This window comes from Haliotis rubra, unplaced genomic scaffold (genome assembly GCF_003918875.1).
Source record: "Haliotis rubra isolate DU_JTF1 unplaced genomic scaffold, ASM391887v1 Scf278, whole genome shotgun sequence".
Taxonomy (NCBI): Eukaryota; Metazoa; Mollusca; class Gastropoda; order Lepetellida; family Haliotidae; genus Haliotis; species Haliotis rubra.
The window spans coordinates 893266-910080 of record NW_025766869.1 but is presented as its reverse complement, the minus strand read 5'-3'; the positions used below and the strand labels follow the sequence as shown (position 1 = coordinate 910080).

At 37.8% G+C, this 16815-nt stretch overlaps 1 protein-coding gene across 1 annotated transcript; it reads right to left on the bottom strand.

Annotated features, from left to right (window-relative positions):
* Window positions 1-4972: 4972 nt before the first annotated feature.
* On the bottom strand, window positions 4973-15998 carry LOC124281024 (zinc finger protein ZIC 4-like). The gene is made up of 2 exons (XM_046717045.1): window positions 14855-15998; window positions 4973-6893 (listed from the first exon to the last, which is right to left on the bottom strand). Exons 1-2 carry the CDS (start codon window positions 15726-15728, stop codon window positions 6190-6192), a joined length of 1578 nt encoding a protein of 525 aa, XP_046573001.1. The 5' UTR covers window positions 15729-15998; the 3' UTR covers window positions 4973-6189.
* Between the last annotated feature and the right edge of the window lie 817 nt (window positions 15999-16815).

The following is a 16815-nucleotide window of genomic DNA, read 5'->3' as shown; positions in this document are numbered from 1 at the left end:
AAAAACCCACGACATTTTGCTAATCAAAAAGGAATATATCACTTCTAATATACGCTTAGGGAAACGTGGTAGACAATGTTTCAGACATAACTAGTTTAACAAACGTTGCACACATTTGGAAAATGTATTATTATAAGCTAATGTATAGTTGTGTTTCAATCACTGACTAAATGCAGTCATAGCTATTGCTAGAAGGAACATAATTTTGAATGTCCAACGGTCAGACATGTTTCACCAGCGATCCCCTCGACCAACCTGGGTGAAATACAACGATCGGTAATGATATGCTGAAAGCGAGCGTTCACTTTTTACTTATATTATGTTAGAAGTGAAAGAACACCCTCTATGGAAGACTGTGTGTTGTCATACCCAATAGCTATGACAGATCAATCATAGTCATATGAAAAATTCAAATGTTCTTTATCTTTGGATGAGTAAACAATGTATGTAAACAATGTATGTAAACAATGTATGTAAACAATGTATGTAAACAATGTATGTAAACAATGATCTATTTTACATCATTGGTATTGATGTCATTATATTCACTATTATTATTTACAGATGAAAAAATGCAACAAAGAGGGTTCGGGTGATGCTGTCATAGTCAGGATGGTGTACTCGTCATCAGCTCAGAACCCCTCCTCCCTGGCACTAAATATCTGTAGACTGTCGTTGTGGATCGATACACGATCGAAATGCACCTTATGGTGGATTGTTCGATATATATCAGAGCAGTTTACAAGGGTCAACACAAAGAAATTATGTATGGAATCTACTCGATAACAATATTTTTCGAACGCTCCATTTAAGGGATTTGCTTTCATATGCACCGTGTTGATATAAATAAGTTGCACCTGACTAAACAAGTTGCGCCTGACCAAAACAGATTGCACCATATTTCATTAATGTAAGTTAAAACATATATTCATGAACTAGTTTAAATACAATCTGAGCTGATTGTTGATATCTTATGTCAGGAATTACTCACAAAACAGAGAATAGTGATGTAGTTTGGTAAAGAAATTAAAAGGTGATTGTGTTCAGATGATGATGATGATGATGATGATGATGATAATGGTGCGTGGACAGGTAAGGGTGAGACAGACACAAATTTGACTTTTAGAAGACTTTTGTCAGATGTAAACATAAATATTTGGCTGCATTTCTCAGTAACTGGTTACACTAGTGCATTTTGATATAGCTTCATCGAGACACGAGACGGTGTAACAATGGTCTCACATAAACGTCAGTGAAAGCCTTATAAACTATATCCGACTTTATCGAGCCGCCAGGTGTGACGAACTGAATTGAAATAGAATTCGTAAATGATGTTATTAAGTATATGAATACCCCCTAAGATAAACGGAAACTTTTCCGTTTTGCACTTTTATATTTTTTGTTTTCGATAATTACGCAAGCACTCAAATAATGCAAATCTCATTTTGATGCCAAGTGTTTACTTAACGAAATAATCCATCTTAACGTGATCAACTATTAAAATTGGTTTGAACAAAACAATGATTCTCTAGCCCATATGTCCAGTGTGGGCGAAATATAACTGCCCCTTCAAAGCCCAGCAACAATATATCCCAATAAAGGTGCAAATACCTTTCCCAAAAGCACAGCAGGTAGCAACCTAATGTCATTGACTAAGATCATTAATGTCATCTGAAAATTTTATTTACGAATCAAACGTGTCATTAAGAATTCTATCGCCTCAATGTCTTCTAAGGGTTTCGCTTCTTACTGTAGCGTTCGACGATTAAACTAAGCCTGGCGGTTTATGATATTTAGACGGAGTTAGTGTCATTGGTTGGAAATACCTCAAAGGAATAGCTTCTCGCGGCAAATTAATACTGTCAAATGATATTATATTTACAAAGGACTTCTTAGATTAAATCATATTCCTTTTAATCATTGACATGCAAATCTAGAGGGTATGGTTTTCTTAGTAACTTTGTAACTACATAATCTTAGACGTATGTATCAACATATAGAAAATCCTGAATAAAATGTAATAATGTCGTGTTATATTTATAGACGTGCGTTATTTTGCACTTTTCATGTAAGTATTTTGCATATTTCTGGGAAAATAGTGTACACACCTGAAGTGGTCCAAGCTATGACAAACGTTATCAAAAGGATGTTAGTATCAAAACACTCGAAACTAATAGACCAAAAACCTAGATATGATACCTATACCAAATAGCCCCCCATTGAATTAACATCACTCTGTTTTTATATCACGATCAAACATGGTGGGTACTTTGTTTACCTGATAGTTCAGTATTGTAACACCGATGATGAGAATATACTGAAGAAACTAGAAATTAATAACTTCTCACTTTTAACGATTTACAACGAGCATATTATATAGATGCATTTCTATATACGTCAAACATATGTATTATTACCACAACGATTATGTACGTTGTTTACATTATTCATTGATTCTTAATGTACACTTGAACTTTATAATCATACGCACGTGTTGTAATGGGGGGTTAAGGGATTACATCTGAAGTGAATTACCGCCCTCTATAGTCAACCTTTATGTTGGTAGGTTGTACACGCGTCTTGCATGTATGGTATTTACTGTAGATATGGTGACATTCACAACGACTGAACGATATGGGAATTCATAAACATTAATTATAGATGATTTCATGTAGAAATATGGTTAATTAGAGGAATAATTATCATTTGTGTGGGTGGTTTCTTAGCCAGGTTAAATTACCGATTGATTATTATTATTATGATAATGATTTAACTTCATACTAGATCATAATAATAGGTTTTTATCCAATTCACTGTAAACCTGTATGAAATATGTATGTTGTGTTTTAGCCGAGATTTCTGATGAATATTTAAAGGTTTTTGTCGCTATTGTTTACAACTAGAATTCGACTAAAACGTTGACTCATACAACAAATATTGATATACATGTATGCCAAAATGCCGGTATTCTTTAGAAAATGAACGAGTATATATCAAAGCCAAGTATATTAATTATCCAATTTGGGTTTAATTCTGTTTGCATCTTGTCATTGACACATATTGATATCTCATTGAAGATGTAGGCTTCTAAAAATACATATTTCAAAATAAAATTCAATTGTTGCCAAGTTACGGGTACTAAAAAACATGACCATTCTTGTTAAAAAATGAACCCTTCATGTTACAAAACACACAACAGGGACCTGTTCGAGACGTGTTTCAAATCAATATTGCTTTGGTTTCAACTTGAAAGGCATTTCGGTATGTGACATAAATTCACCGTTAATTTTCATATGTGAATATTGGATAGCAAATTTACAATTGATCACATACAGCTGTACAGATCCCGTACAAGCGCACAGGCCCCGTTACAATGACTAATCGTACGTACTGAAATATTCGTCTTAATGTGCCACATATGACTTACATATTATCTCAGTGGACGAAATTAAATTTCCATACCATCAAACATTTTAATCCTTATCTTTGAAATTCATAAAACACTATTCCGTGTTGGTATGACGCCGGGGTTTTATTGTTTTATCCATATAACGGTATATTTACATACTGCATGGCCTAGTTGCAATGTATGATTAACCGTGACCAGCTGTTGCTTTTACGAAATAGACATCATATTATAACCGCATATTATGATCCAGACAGGTGAGGCTATCATAGCAGATAAGATAGTTGAAATGTGCTTCAAATGATGTGCTTAAAATGAAATAGTCAGCATCTTTCCCATACCAGTCTGACACGTGTAGTACTTGAGGTTGAATACGTCACCCATACGCAGAATGCGATATTTTTAATCAAAATTAAATTCTAAGTTTAAAGTCACAGTATAGATTTAAATTTGCGCGATGCTTACGCGACAGAAGACAGTCATTACAAAGAGTGAAATCCCCAAAAGATGGTAAGCGTCATATATCACTCAACCATTTAGTTAACGTTTGTGTGTTAAGATCAAAACTAATGTGTTTCTTCCTAATAAATGAATTTCTGTTTATCGAAACTGATATCGAAATTCTCTTTAAAATCAGCCTTTAAAGTCCATTAAGTGAAACGAAATAACCAAGTTGATCAGTCACCCCTTAAAACAGCTGCTGACTCCAATCTCATCCACACGTACATCTACCTCAACAATATGTCGATAGCTAAATTAATATTGTGTCAAATTTGTTTGTTGTGAGACTGTTGATCATACTACTGACAAAATCATACCCAAATGTATATATTGTCTATTTACTTTACATATATATGTTTGTAACCGTATAGATATGCCTATGCTAATTTAATGATCTCTTGTGTATGCATTAATGCAAGTCCTTTATATCAAGTATGGAAAACTGTAAACCACGTGTTCATTTCATCAGTGCCGAGCATAGTCTTGAAAAAACATCAGTCATTTTTCTTTTAAGTATCTGGAAAATGACTTTCTCCATCCCTCTAGATATAGTCTGTTTGCAAGAATGATTTAACACATAGGTTCAAAGGAGGGGAGCCTCGCTTCTTATGGCGATCACCAGACGTTTGGGAAATGTCTATACGACTTGCAGACCGTCTCAAGTCCGAAATGCACCTCGTATGTTTCAAGTTAAGCTACTGTTATGGCTTTATGATCGTGATTTAAATGCTTTCGTGCCACCCTAGACCTAGGGGTTCCACTAAATAGCGAATCCAGAAGACAATGATGTCGCACTGTTACAATCCGTCGAGAACGATATCCTTATATAAATTGATTTAGATGTTTTTTTACTGTAATATATATTGATTAAGAATAAATCATTTCCCTCCATACAACGCTTCGGTAATTTCCGCATATGTTTTTCAAAAGTATTGATGTCTTTAAGAGTAATTTGACTGGATTTCGTTTCAACAGATTGTATTTGGTGTGATTGCTGGTGTTCTATGAAATACGGTTAGTATTTCAACTTGCAGGTATTCAAATGAAACGGACGAGAATGCTGAAATCTTTTCAAAATTTGTATTTACAAATGGTTAACATAGACGTATGAAATCTACAATCGTGACTATACTAGCATACATACAGTCGGACATACATACAACCACTCAATAGAGTCGGGTCTTTACCCACTTTACCCGGGACTTTACCCATCGTATAATAAATAAAATGCCAGGCCTGGCTTAGAAGCCGAAGTCTAACCCAGGAATTCTAGCACGAGGTCCTGTCTCATTGCCAGGCCCGATCAAACCAGACCAGGTCTCAACAGGCCCGCGAAGGACCGAGCAGGCCCGAGCAGGCCCGAGCCGGTCTTTCAGATCCTCCAAGGATGCTATGGCACCACAACCGACAACCATGCCATAAAATATTGGTAGAACGGTCTCACTCACAAGCCATGATGACGTCACTTTACAAAATAGACCCACCACGTGATAACAATGGTTTAATTTGGGCTAACTATCCATTCATTTATGTTATGATAGTTGAATCTGGGAGGTTTCAATCAAGTGAATGATCGAGTGTATTTAAAACGGAATGAAAAGTCAGAGCACGTGCTAATGGCTTAAGCAGACGACACTTCGCGGTTGTGGCGCCACCTGGCAATGTGACGTCACTTCCGCTTCAGAGATTCCGTAATGCTGTTCACTACTAGTACCTCAAAAATCAACATCTCCAATATAACAACAGTTAAATTAATAAAATTTTAAAAGGCAGTAACAATATTCTGAGATTCAAATTGTTTGGGCTTCCGCGCAAACGACAGAAAGTATTGCATTTGGCTAATTTGTTTTGGTCCTAGATCTGGCTACCATGTGAAATTTGTGGAGCGAAATAAAATGGACGGAAAACTAGAACAAATGCTATGTGTCGACTACAGGAAACCATAGCAACGGTCTCAATATACATTGGTATATATTTTTGGTAAAAAGTTGAATAAAGGAACTGTACCTTCGACGCATGACTCCCCGTGAGAGGTTGGGTCAAATGTCAAAGTTCGTTCCTAGTCACTATGAAAAGTCTCACTGAGCACCACAAAAAGTCCTTATACAGAAATACATGGCAAGCTAGAGGAGATACCGCTCCGTATCACTAGTCTTTGCACAGCTGTTTCTCAGTTCGAGTCTTTCTCGTATTTTCTCGTCATTTCTCGTCTTCGCTTTGAACTCGCTGTAATACTGGTCCTAGTGATAAAACAAGCATATTCTTTGGGAGTTCCGTTTTAGTCAGGTAAAAATACCCTGAGAGAGTCTGTGGCTTTGCTTAACCCTTTGCGCATGCAACCGTTTCGTCTCCACCGGAAGTGAAAGTCTTGAGATGCTGCAGTCTCTCGGAGCGGACGCACCGGAAACCATCAACTGCGCATGCACCATATTGCAGTTTGGAACTGAGGAAGTGGGTTTCATGACATTACTCTCTGTGACGTCACGTGTATTGCACGACCGGAGGGGGGGGTGAAGTGATGTGATGTGGGCTAAAGAGTTTATGGGGGAATGGTCACTTGGAGGCGTGGGCATTCCAGCCGCACTCTGACACACATACCACTCGCTGAGATTTGTAGGGTGGGGGTGCACCAGTCCCGGGGCGCCGAGGGACAAGATGGGACTACTTTGCGACAAGGATGACGAATTGAGAGAGTTTGATGACGTCACAGGAGCGCTGGAGCTGCTGGTTGTGGGACTGGTGGCCGGGGTAGAGTCACTGCTGGGGCTATCGGGGTCGTCGGAGTCGAAGGGGAGGGGAGAGGTCTTCCCATGGACTTTCATATGCTTCCTCAGAGAACTTGGATGGGTGTAGCTCTTGTCGCAACCCTTTACCTTGCAGTTGTAGGGTTTATCGCTGGTGTGAACGTGAGAATGTTTCTTTCTGTCGGAGGAGTTGGCGAAGCGCCTGTCGCAGCCTTCATATTCGCACTTGAAGGGCTTCTCTCCTGAAAATACAAAAAAAGAGTTGTAAATACACCATGGAGAGACACAATATGGACAAAGTGGTTTTCATTCTGAAGCAAAGAGCCTGAGTAAACCGCTCTAACAAAACACAGAATTGCTTTAAATGAGGACAGACGGAATTGCTAAATGCATACAAATTGACAAAACGGTTACGTTTGCTCGTTGTACACTACAGGTCAATATTTTTGCGTGTTCAAATACCGATGCTTTTCAGAAATGAATTTGTCCTGACCCAAGCGATATTCAGATCCAAGACACTTTTCGCAAACTTCAGCATTGTTTAGTCTGAGGAGTTTCATTGAAAATACCTATTATCGCATTGCTACTGTATTTGTTCGTTCAATCTGTTGGGAGCATATGAAAACACCGTCAGATGAAGATCAACAAATACATTGTAAATCTACAATTATTGATATTATGAACTGGAATAATATTTACCGTGAAAATATATTATGTAAGATTGGAAATTCGCAACAAATGATAAAATAACATCCTTCTTCTGGAGTGGTTTAATACTTGGTTTGAATGCGGGATATATGTTTGTGTAACGTCGGTTACAAGTGTTTCGGAAAATCGACTGATTTAATCATTCATATCAACGATTAACGAAGAACTAGCGTTTTAAAACCTTAATCGTCACTTGGGACAGTAGAAATCACACGTGTTAAATATTAAACACGTTGAAACATGGCCAGCTGATATTTTACATTTTCCAGTGTTCTCGAACGAATTTGCAGCAGTTCGTTCTCCTGGCAAACTAGATATCACTTTAGTGGGAATTTACTCACAAGTAATCCCAAGAGAAGTATAAAACGTGCACTGGTATTAGAAGCGAATTCGGAGTGTTTAATGTTTTACTTGCATAACGAGGTGGCAAGAGAAAAGCCTGTATTTCATCAGAAAACCGGTGCCGAATTTCACTAAACCCAGATGGCTCATGGGCCCTTGACACATATGGACTTGGAGTGACGATTTAGTGAATTTTGGGAAGATTAAACCAGCTTTTTAAAAGGATTTGGCAGAAAAGGGAACTGACTTTTTATCAGCTTTGGTTTACTGTTTCAAACAGAGGTATACATGTATCGTTATATCGTTGAACGCCGAAACATTTTATGAAAAATGAATTCTGACATTTTCATAAAGATTTATGCCCTACTACACAAATATCTGTATTAGAAGATTGAGTTTTTCCCTTGATTCCCCAAGATATCGAAATGTAATGTATTTACGTTCCCTATGAGAGATTCGTGGTTTTAAAATTAAATTAGTAAGCATATCAGATTTAATTCTTTTAAAAAAAAAATCGCATAGCCAAGATACCCACGAACTGATCGGGTTTGAAATCTGATACCAGCTATAACATGATGATTCTCAAAACAACCCATTATTCACCCAAGTTTCTCTACCTATAAAAAAAATAAAATACAATCTGGAGTCCTAATAATATTTGCAAAGCTTGTTTTACAATTATCAAATATCATTCTCAACTTTGAAGCATGAGGATTAAACAAACTTAGTTCAATTTAAAATAAAATAAAAATCCAGTAATATTGATACGGTGACATTTGACACTACTCACCAATTTTCCCGTACCCAGTTCACTTATTTAATTGGGATAAATCGTCAGCATCAATTCGAGCACGAGGAATTGGCGATTTAATGAAAATATTTACCAAGACCTAACTATCTCTCTACGCGAGGAAGGAGTGCTTTGTAGCTTTCCATAGCACAGCCGCATAACGCTAACGAAAATTAAGTTTGCAAGCGGTGATAGTCAATTTAGGCCGGTCACGGCCACGTTAATCCACTCAAGCTTAATAACTGAACAGAGTGAATAGGATAAAGCTGTATTGCTTGATATAAACACCCTTATCGAGGATCAGCTGATCTCGGCGTCTGACAGATGGGATTTGCGTTAATACCGCGTTATGATTTGTTTTTTTATCACAAGCAGGTATTGATACTCGAGAATGAAGTTTGTGATTTACGTTATGCTACGTGCAAATATTTATGTTAGCAGTAAGCTGATGTGTCGATTTAATTATGATCTGGATGTTTAGTTATGTCATTAAGAGGCTCACTCCAGTCTTTAATCCGCTATACTAACATGGCAGGTGATTAGTTGTTTTAATCTAGGTTTAAATTGTACATGTATTTCTCAGTAGAAAGTGGGACCGATTGAGCGAAGTTCATTAAGTTTAGTTGGAGAAGGTGATGACACTGTAACACTTATAATAATAATAATAATAATAATATTGTCAAACCACAGAATCTAAATTAAACATTCGTTACAATGTTTAATCCGTTGAGAATGTAACCTATTGAAGTAAATTGCTAACGATATGTAAATTTGTTGATACTCTGTTAACAGAATAATTTCGGATTGAAATTATTTTAATAAGTTAATATATGAGAATAGCAGCAGGCGATTCCATATTTGATTGACGGCTCACACCTGTGGGTTTGAGATTGGACTGATCAGCTGGTATGAAATTGACAAGTGTGTGTGAACTTTGAACAGGCGTACGTGTCACGTTGGTGACGAGAGATTGATAGGTAGGGTGTAGATACAAACTCCAGATATCGTCCAATTGTCACAACATATCCTGATAATGACTAGCTAATCGTGTCGATCACAATCTGCTATACCGCATGAATTTCAGAAATGTATATCTTGCGTCACTGTATTTTTAACGAATACTTCCTTAAACGTCTTGACATGACCGAATAAATAACACATAATATTACGCATGTCATCATTAATTTGATTCGAAAAATAACATATCCCTACGAAATAATATGAAACTTACGAGTTATGCTGTGGTTTGTAATGCAATGTATCGAATACATAGTCATGTATACATATTATGTTTAATGCTGATTCGGATACAAATGGTTTTTAACATGTATAACATTGGCAATTATGAAATGTTTCAATGGACCTAAATAGAACGCAAGACAATCAGTGTTTATACAAAAGCGTGGGAAATTATGTTTTCGTCAGATGGCAATATTTTGATCAACGCGAGGAATCGATTGTCAGCTATTATAATTCTCCAGTCATGGGCAGAGGAGAGCGATGCCGCTATCACGGTGACTGCTAAGGCCATTGTGTCCTCTCCTAGACAGTTATGAATATATTTCTATATACCCTAATAACCAGTTGTATATATTGTTAGGAAGGTGACATAATGTTGTCGAACGCGGCTATGTTACCAGCACGCAACCAGAGAAACAAGTTGTTTGTGAGAAATAGATTAGCAGGTATTTGCCATGTAATGTTGTTAATTTCACCTCCGCTGTAATATACAATAAACACACATCACAAATCAAAGGCCTCCGTGTAACAAAACCGGTTATGGAATGTCTGTCGTTATAATTATTTCGGACTGGAATAGATACGTGTTTTAATAAAGAATACAGCTGCATTATTAGGCATCGGAGTTTGTATTGTAATGTGATATTAAATCAAAATATGCTTTTGAATAGCGAGAGAAGAACCGTTTTGAAATGTATCCCTGTCAATTTCATGCTGACGGTATTCAATTTCCTGGAAGATTCCAACCCAGACTCTTCATGATATGTACAACTGAATAACAACATAACTATGTCAGACATAGCACGCACATACTTAGCCATACTGATGGTTTAATGTAATGTTATAAATATTTTCTTCCAGTCATTAACAAATATTGCCATTTGATAGTGATCGGGTATTATTCCAGATGACATTTCATTCATACTTAATGTTAAGAGGAAAAATTTGAATTTAGAAAAAAAAGAAGAACTGATGGCGCCAAGGGTTTCTGTTGTTAAATTGTTTATTTCGGCTTGTTTAGAACCTAACAATATCTCGCATATGCAGAGGGACAGAATTATAGGATGGTAATTGTCATGATTGGTTTACGTGAAAATGCCAAGAGTCTAATTAAATTGTTTTAGGTAAGTACTTATATACTGGCCATATGTCTGTAATGTTCCTATGTGAAAGTAATTGTTGGGGAAAACGATCTTGATTGGGCCAGTGTACATTCAGTTTGGTCCATTCTGCATTTCATTCAATTACACACAACTCGCAGAACGGTTAATCAAAATATTTTCAAACTCCTGACGGACTAATGGCGAAAATTGCCTAATTGATCATTTGGAATTTAGGAAATTGATCATAATTGTATGATTGGTCTTCTGGCTAACAAATACTCCAGCCATTACGTTGATAAATCGCGTCAGGAGCATCATAAAACGATTCTTAAATTTCAGATTTAAAAAAAAATCGTTTGTTACAATTAAACCTTTTTTTGTCTCGTGTTTAAGAATATATTCATTCCCAAATTGTCGCTATGGCAACGGAGGAAATATTGTAAGGTTTAAATGTCATTGACGTTAATGAACATGTAACCTACTTTGTCGCATAATAACCCTCATTGTGTGGTGGTAGTGTGTGATATTGCCAGACACATGTGTTTCACAGAACCACAGCCACATAGGACAATTAATCCCACAGTCTTTGTCCAAAGTTGGCTAGTAAATGTATTTCCAACCACAATGAACCCGTCGCCATTTACCAAAATATTGGGGTAAGTAGACAAATGCTCAGAAATGATACTGTTATAATTAAGAACGAATTCGCCGTGTAAAGGAATAAAGATCATAAACACGTGTTTACAAGATTATTTTCGTAATGGATGTTACACACCTTTATTGGTTTAGAACAGTAATTAATTTACAGCCACTACTAATTACTGTAAGCGTAATTAACAACAGATTTAGCAAGCACAGGAAAAACGTGCTAATTCCTAGCAGCTTTCTATAATTATTATATTACATTTCGGTCGTTTAATCCTGCAAGTGGATTTTGTGTGTAACTATCTTCTCATTGGATAAGTTATGTAACTATCTTACAATTAATCATTACCATAACATCTACTGAATATTCATAACTTTAAATTATTCATTTAAAATAAAACGATAAAATGTTACAAATAAGTTAATTACTGATTACTCAATATTATTGACATTTAGTTTCCTGCCAGTTATGACGTTAATGTCATCTTTGGTATTAGCATGTGATTCGACTTATTATGTTAGATATACTTAAAACAGATGAACTATTTGATGAAATAATAGCAGCTAAAGGTTAGACATATGAGTGTTATTTTGACGAGTGATAAAAAACACCCAGTGATGTGAAGCGTCTCAAAGCCGTCCCACTTTTCGCGGTCTTCATTCGGCGTTTTTCAGTAAACAGATTTAAGCACACGTTTAAATGATTAACAAAACCGGAGCGGATTTTCGCTTCAAAACCCCGAGCACTTTCCCTGGCACCACCTCTTCCAGATTCGCATTTAAAGAATGGTCAAAACATCTTGGTCCAACCCCCATTTGCTAAAACGCTTAAGAAAAGAATAATGGTTTTGCAAGACTCACCCCCCTCGGGAGTGTGGGGGTCCGTGTGGGGTCCGTTTCACCCCTGCCCTGGAAAAGTGTTCGACAGGGTTCCCTAACCCCCCGGGCCCAATAAACTCCCAATGTCTTATTGTTTTAAACGCCTCATCGCCACTACGCTGAAGCGAAGGAGCAGAGGCCCATGCATTCGATACAGTTTAGTCGTAACTTTCAACATGTGTGTTTTAATTCTGGTTTCACGTTACCTTATTTACAAGTTTTTCTCAAAGAAATTTCACCACTTATTTATTTAGATTGTGACGTGTAAATTCGAAATTGTCAATACACCATGTTTGAGATATTTCGTCAGAAATAAACAATTAGGGCTGAACAATAAACACGTTTCAAAGTATATTTCAAGGGATTGTACAGCGTTGGTAAAAACGGTGAGATCACACAAATTTAATTTCCTAATATTATAAGGAAGAGACTGTATTTCCGTGAAAATACTGCACGTAGCCCTATAGGCCTTTTAGTTCAGTCCTACCGACTGCCGTACTTCGATACCTTTCTAAATTCTTTCTCATCCTAATGCGATTAAGCGAGTGTTCCGTGTTAAAAGAGGGTATGGAGATTACGATGCCGCGGTCTGAATCTGTTTAAGTACGATGAAAGCATGTTTTTCCATGTTGTCAAACTCTCCGAGTTATTTTTCGGGTCAAATCCATGTGTCGTACACGTTTATCGGTCCACCAGCTTTGATCGGTTTTCAGGATTGACAACCGTCGACCTGGGCCCCAACACACACTGAATGTAGCCCATTGGTTCCAAGTGGAAGAACTAATATCTTTCCACTTGCGAGCATTAGCTCCTGGTTTTCAGATCAACAACGGGTAGGCTCATCATGGATGACTTTATAGCTTAGTCAACTTTCCCAAACTCCGAGGAAATTAAAAACAGACATGTCAAGGTGCTTATTTCCCGCAACATAACCATATGTACCTATCACGAGCTTCACGTGTAAAGCGCTGATCAATTTCAATGCAACTGACACCCACACATGTTGATTACAGACAGATATCAGTACCTGCATTATTCATATAATATAGTAGTGTAAATTGGCTCTTGATTATGCCATGCATGTTGAATTTCTTAACATTCAGTAACTGTTTATGGAGTTTAGCAAAATGGCATTTGTTCAGTTTATTTAATATTAACTGTTACATCGACATAATCTTTTCATAATAAATTAAAATTATTACTATAACTTTACTTCACTGAGTACCAGAATAAATTATATTTACAGTAGTAAATTTACAAAATGTATAAATGTATCAAAGAAATATATCAATGACATCAAGTTCTGAAAATTACAAAAAATAGCTAAAGTATATCAATAAAACATATAATGAAATAAACCCAACCAATGTTTTATATCAAAGCTCCCCCTCATCCACACATTTCCACTATTTTTCCTCTTTCTCTGAATCTATAATTCTGTTTTAAATTAAAACCTGATTTTGAGGAGCGTTGTTTATATTATTCTATAATCAAATTACCAGCAATATCCTTAGCGATGCGGCTAGGCGGATGGATTTCAGCCATTATAACTTCAAAAGGACAGGATGAAATATTAACGAAAACCACGTTTGTATTCTGCAAGGTGACTTTCCACAGATAATAATACCCACGGAAAAATGTACTTCGTCAGTCAATCAACCTAAATTATTTAATAGTACCCGTCTTATTTTTAAACAAAATTAACAGAGCGTTTCGCGGCATTATAAAGCACATACATACATTGTTCGAACACCAACATGAGATATATATGCCTGTTATTTTTAAACTTTAAATTTAGAGAACTGAAATATTTGAATATTGATTGTAAAGAAAATATTGGTGAAATAAAATACTTTGTTTATGTTTTAGAAATTAGCAGAGATGTTAACGGCTGATAGTGGAGAAACCATCTGCATGTAAACAATTTCAAGGGATTTTCTTAAACAAATATTTACAATGACGATACCGCAGTTAGCATGGCGGAATATAGGGAAGCAAGTCGACTACTTAATGATCGTGTTGAACGCAATCAAATGTCATCACTTCGATAAGAAGAGGCTTATCACGTTTCTAAACAATCGTGTTTGTATAACAATTACTTGTGCCATGCGACGGTTCGCTTAAACGGGAAATTAACTGTTGTCATAACACTAAGAGAACGAAAGGTGAATAATAAATCCGAAGTGTTTTGGTTACAATATACAGTCCGAATGAAAGATTAGGGGCTTTTTAAAGACTCCTGTCTTACGATAAACACAGCAGTATTTAGCTACGGCTTTTTACACAAAACATATGGCGTAAAAGTGATATTTACATTTCACATCCGTTAAGAATGTCCATTTCACTGAAACTGACAAGCCGAAAAAAATGTCGATTTCGTCTAATTGTGCTAATGTTAGGATCATATACGCTGAACTGGGATGTGAATTTCCCGTGTCACGGTGATCCGTGTCGCTGTGATAACATAGTGGAGATACAGAACAAGAAGTATACACACCTGTATGGGTACGTTTGTGAATCTTGAGATTTTCACTCCTTGCGAAGACTTTTCCACATCCTGGGAAAGGACACGGGAAGGGTTTTTCTCCAGTATGCACTCGGATGTGATTGACAAGTTTGTATTTCGCTTTGAAAGGGCGTCCTTCGCGGGGACAGTTTTGCCAGTAACACGCGTGGTTTGTCTGCTCGGGTCCACCTACATGCTCAACGGTAATATGTGTCACAATTTCGTGCATCGTGTTAAATGTCTTATTACACGTTTTCCTTGGTTCTTGCTGCTCTTGGTCCACCCACAAACACGTGTGTTCTTGCTTCATCGGGGGTCGCATATACCTGAAGAACGCCCCGGGTCCGTGGGGGGTCATGTTCATAGGATGATGGTTAATGTGTCCCATGTTTAGATGGTGCTGGGGTGGGGGGAAGTGGTCCGTCCGTGTGGTCATTTGGCTAAACTGATCCCTGTACAACGGGACTGGACTGTTCATGTTCATATGTCCTGGGTTGTGGTGTGCTGCTTCGTGGAGTCCGGGGAACAACACATGGCTTGGGGTGGGGTCGGGATGGTGCGCCGCGTGGAGCCCTGCACTTGAGGGTACGAACATACTGTGATGGGGGGTGGCGTTCGTATCGGGTCCCCCAAGACCCATGTCCCTCCTGGTATGCTGTAAGAACAAGTCTCTTGCTGCGTACCCACCGTGAACAGCGTGGGGGTGAGTGTGTGGCACCCCAAATCCATTTGTCTGGGTGGTAAACTGATGGTTAGGTTGTCCGTGCATACCCCCACCGTCTCCCATAGGGTGGGGCGGGCTCAGCTTGAGGGCCCCCGGGGGTAGGTGTGGGGTGTGCGCAGTATCCATGAACGGGTTGATCATGATGAACTAAGTCCCTGCCTGGGTAGCTGCAAGGGGCCTCGGTGATGTGGGGAGTTGTCGAGATGTATCCACACTCTGCTCTGTGTCTCACATCGGTTGATGCTGTTTCAACAGCGGCGATTCACCGTATACAACTCACAATCGCTGCAGTAAGCTTTAAGATAAAGTCGGTTCACTAATCTCGATGATAAACCTACTGTCAAATGTGGTTGGCTGGACTTGCAAACACGAGTAACAGCCAGTGGATTCAGGAGAAAGTGCTGTTCGTCCCATCCAAAACAGTTGCCTTGTACACATCTCAGCGGGAGGGGCGTGTCCGGCTACAATACACGAGCTCGCTGATTGGCCGAACGTTGAGAGATTGACACCTCGACACGGCCGCCCGGCTAGTGGTCGGCCGTGATTGGATTAAGAGGCCGGGCCCCGCCTCCCCCGATATCTCAGATAGAAATGTCAATCTTTTTAACACACTTTATCACCCGTTGAGCACGGCTTGTTTTTACAGCGATGATCATCCGCGCTTGTGACTGAATACCTTGACTTTCAGTGTTTGACCGTTGACGGGCTGTTAGTTTTGCGAACTGACAATTCACTTTGTTCCCTCGTGTCGTGGTATGCCTAAAGTCAGCGCGACAAGTCCACGATATGTGTTCACTGCTAAACCGTCACCACTACAGTTTGATATGAACAACTCATAGCCAAGATAAAGAAATGATAATTATACCCCTTGAATAAATTGTTTTCTAGTCATACGCTTGTTTGAGTGGCATATTAAAGAAGTTGTATATCCATAGAACTCTCCTCGTTGTTAGTCATACGCTAACACTTTTTAAAAACATTTAGATTTGAACGCTGTTCGACACTTCGTGGAAATCTCATTTATACGATATGTAATATTTATAATAATGAATAGAATCTTCATTCTATATAGTATATACAATGAACAAGAAATGTGTCAGTGCCATCACTTTTCCCTGAAAACATAATGTTTGATACATATTTTCGTCATTTCACAAATCAACATTTTCACCAATGCATTAATAGACACAAAAGCTACATTTTAGTACAAATAATGGTCGTGTTGCAA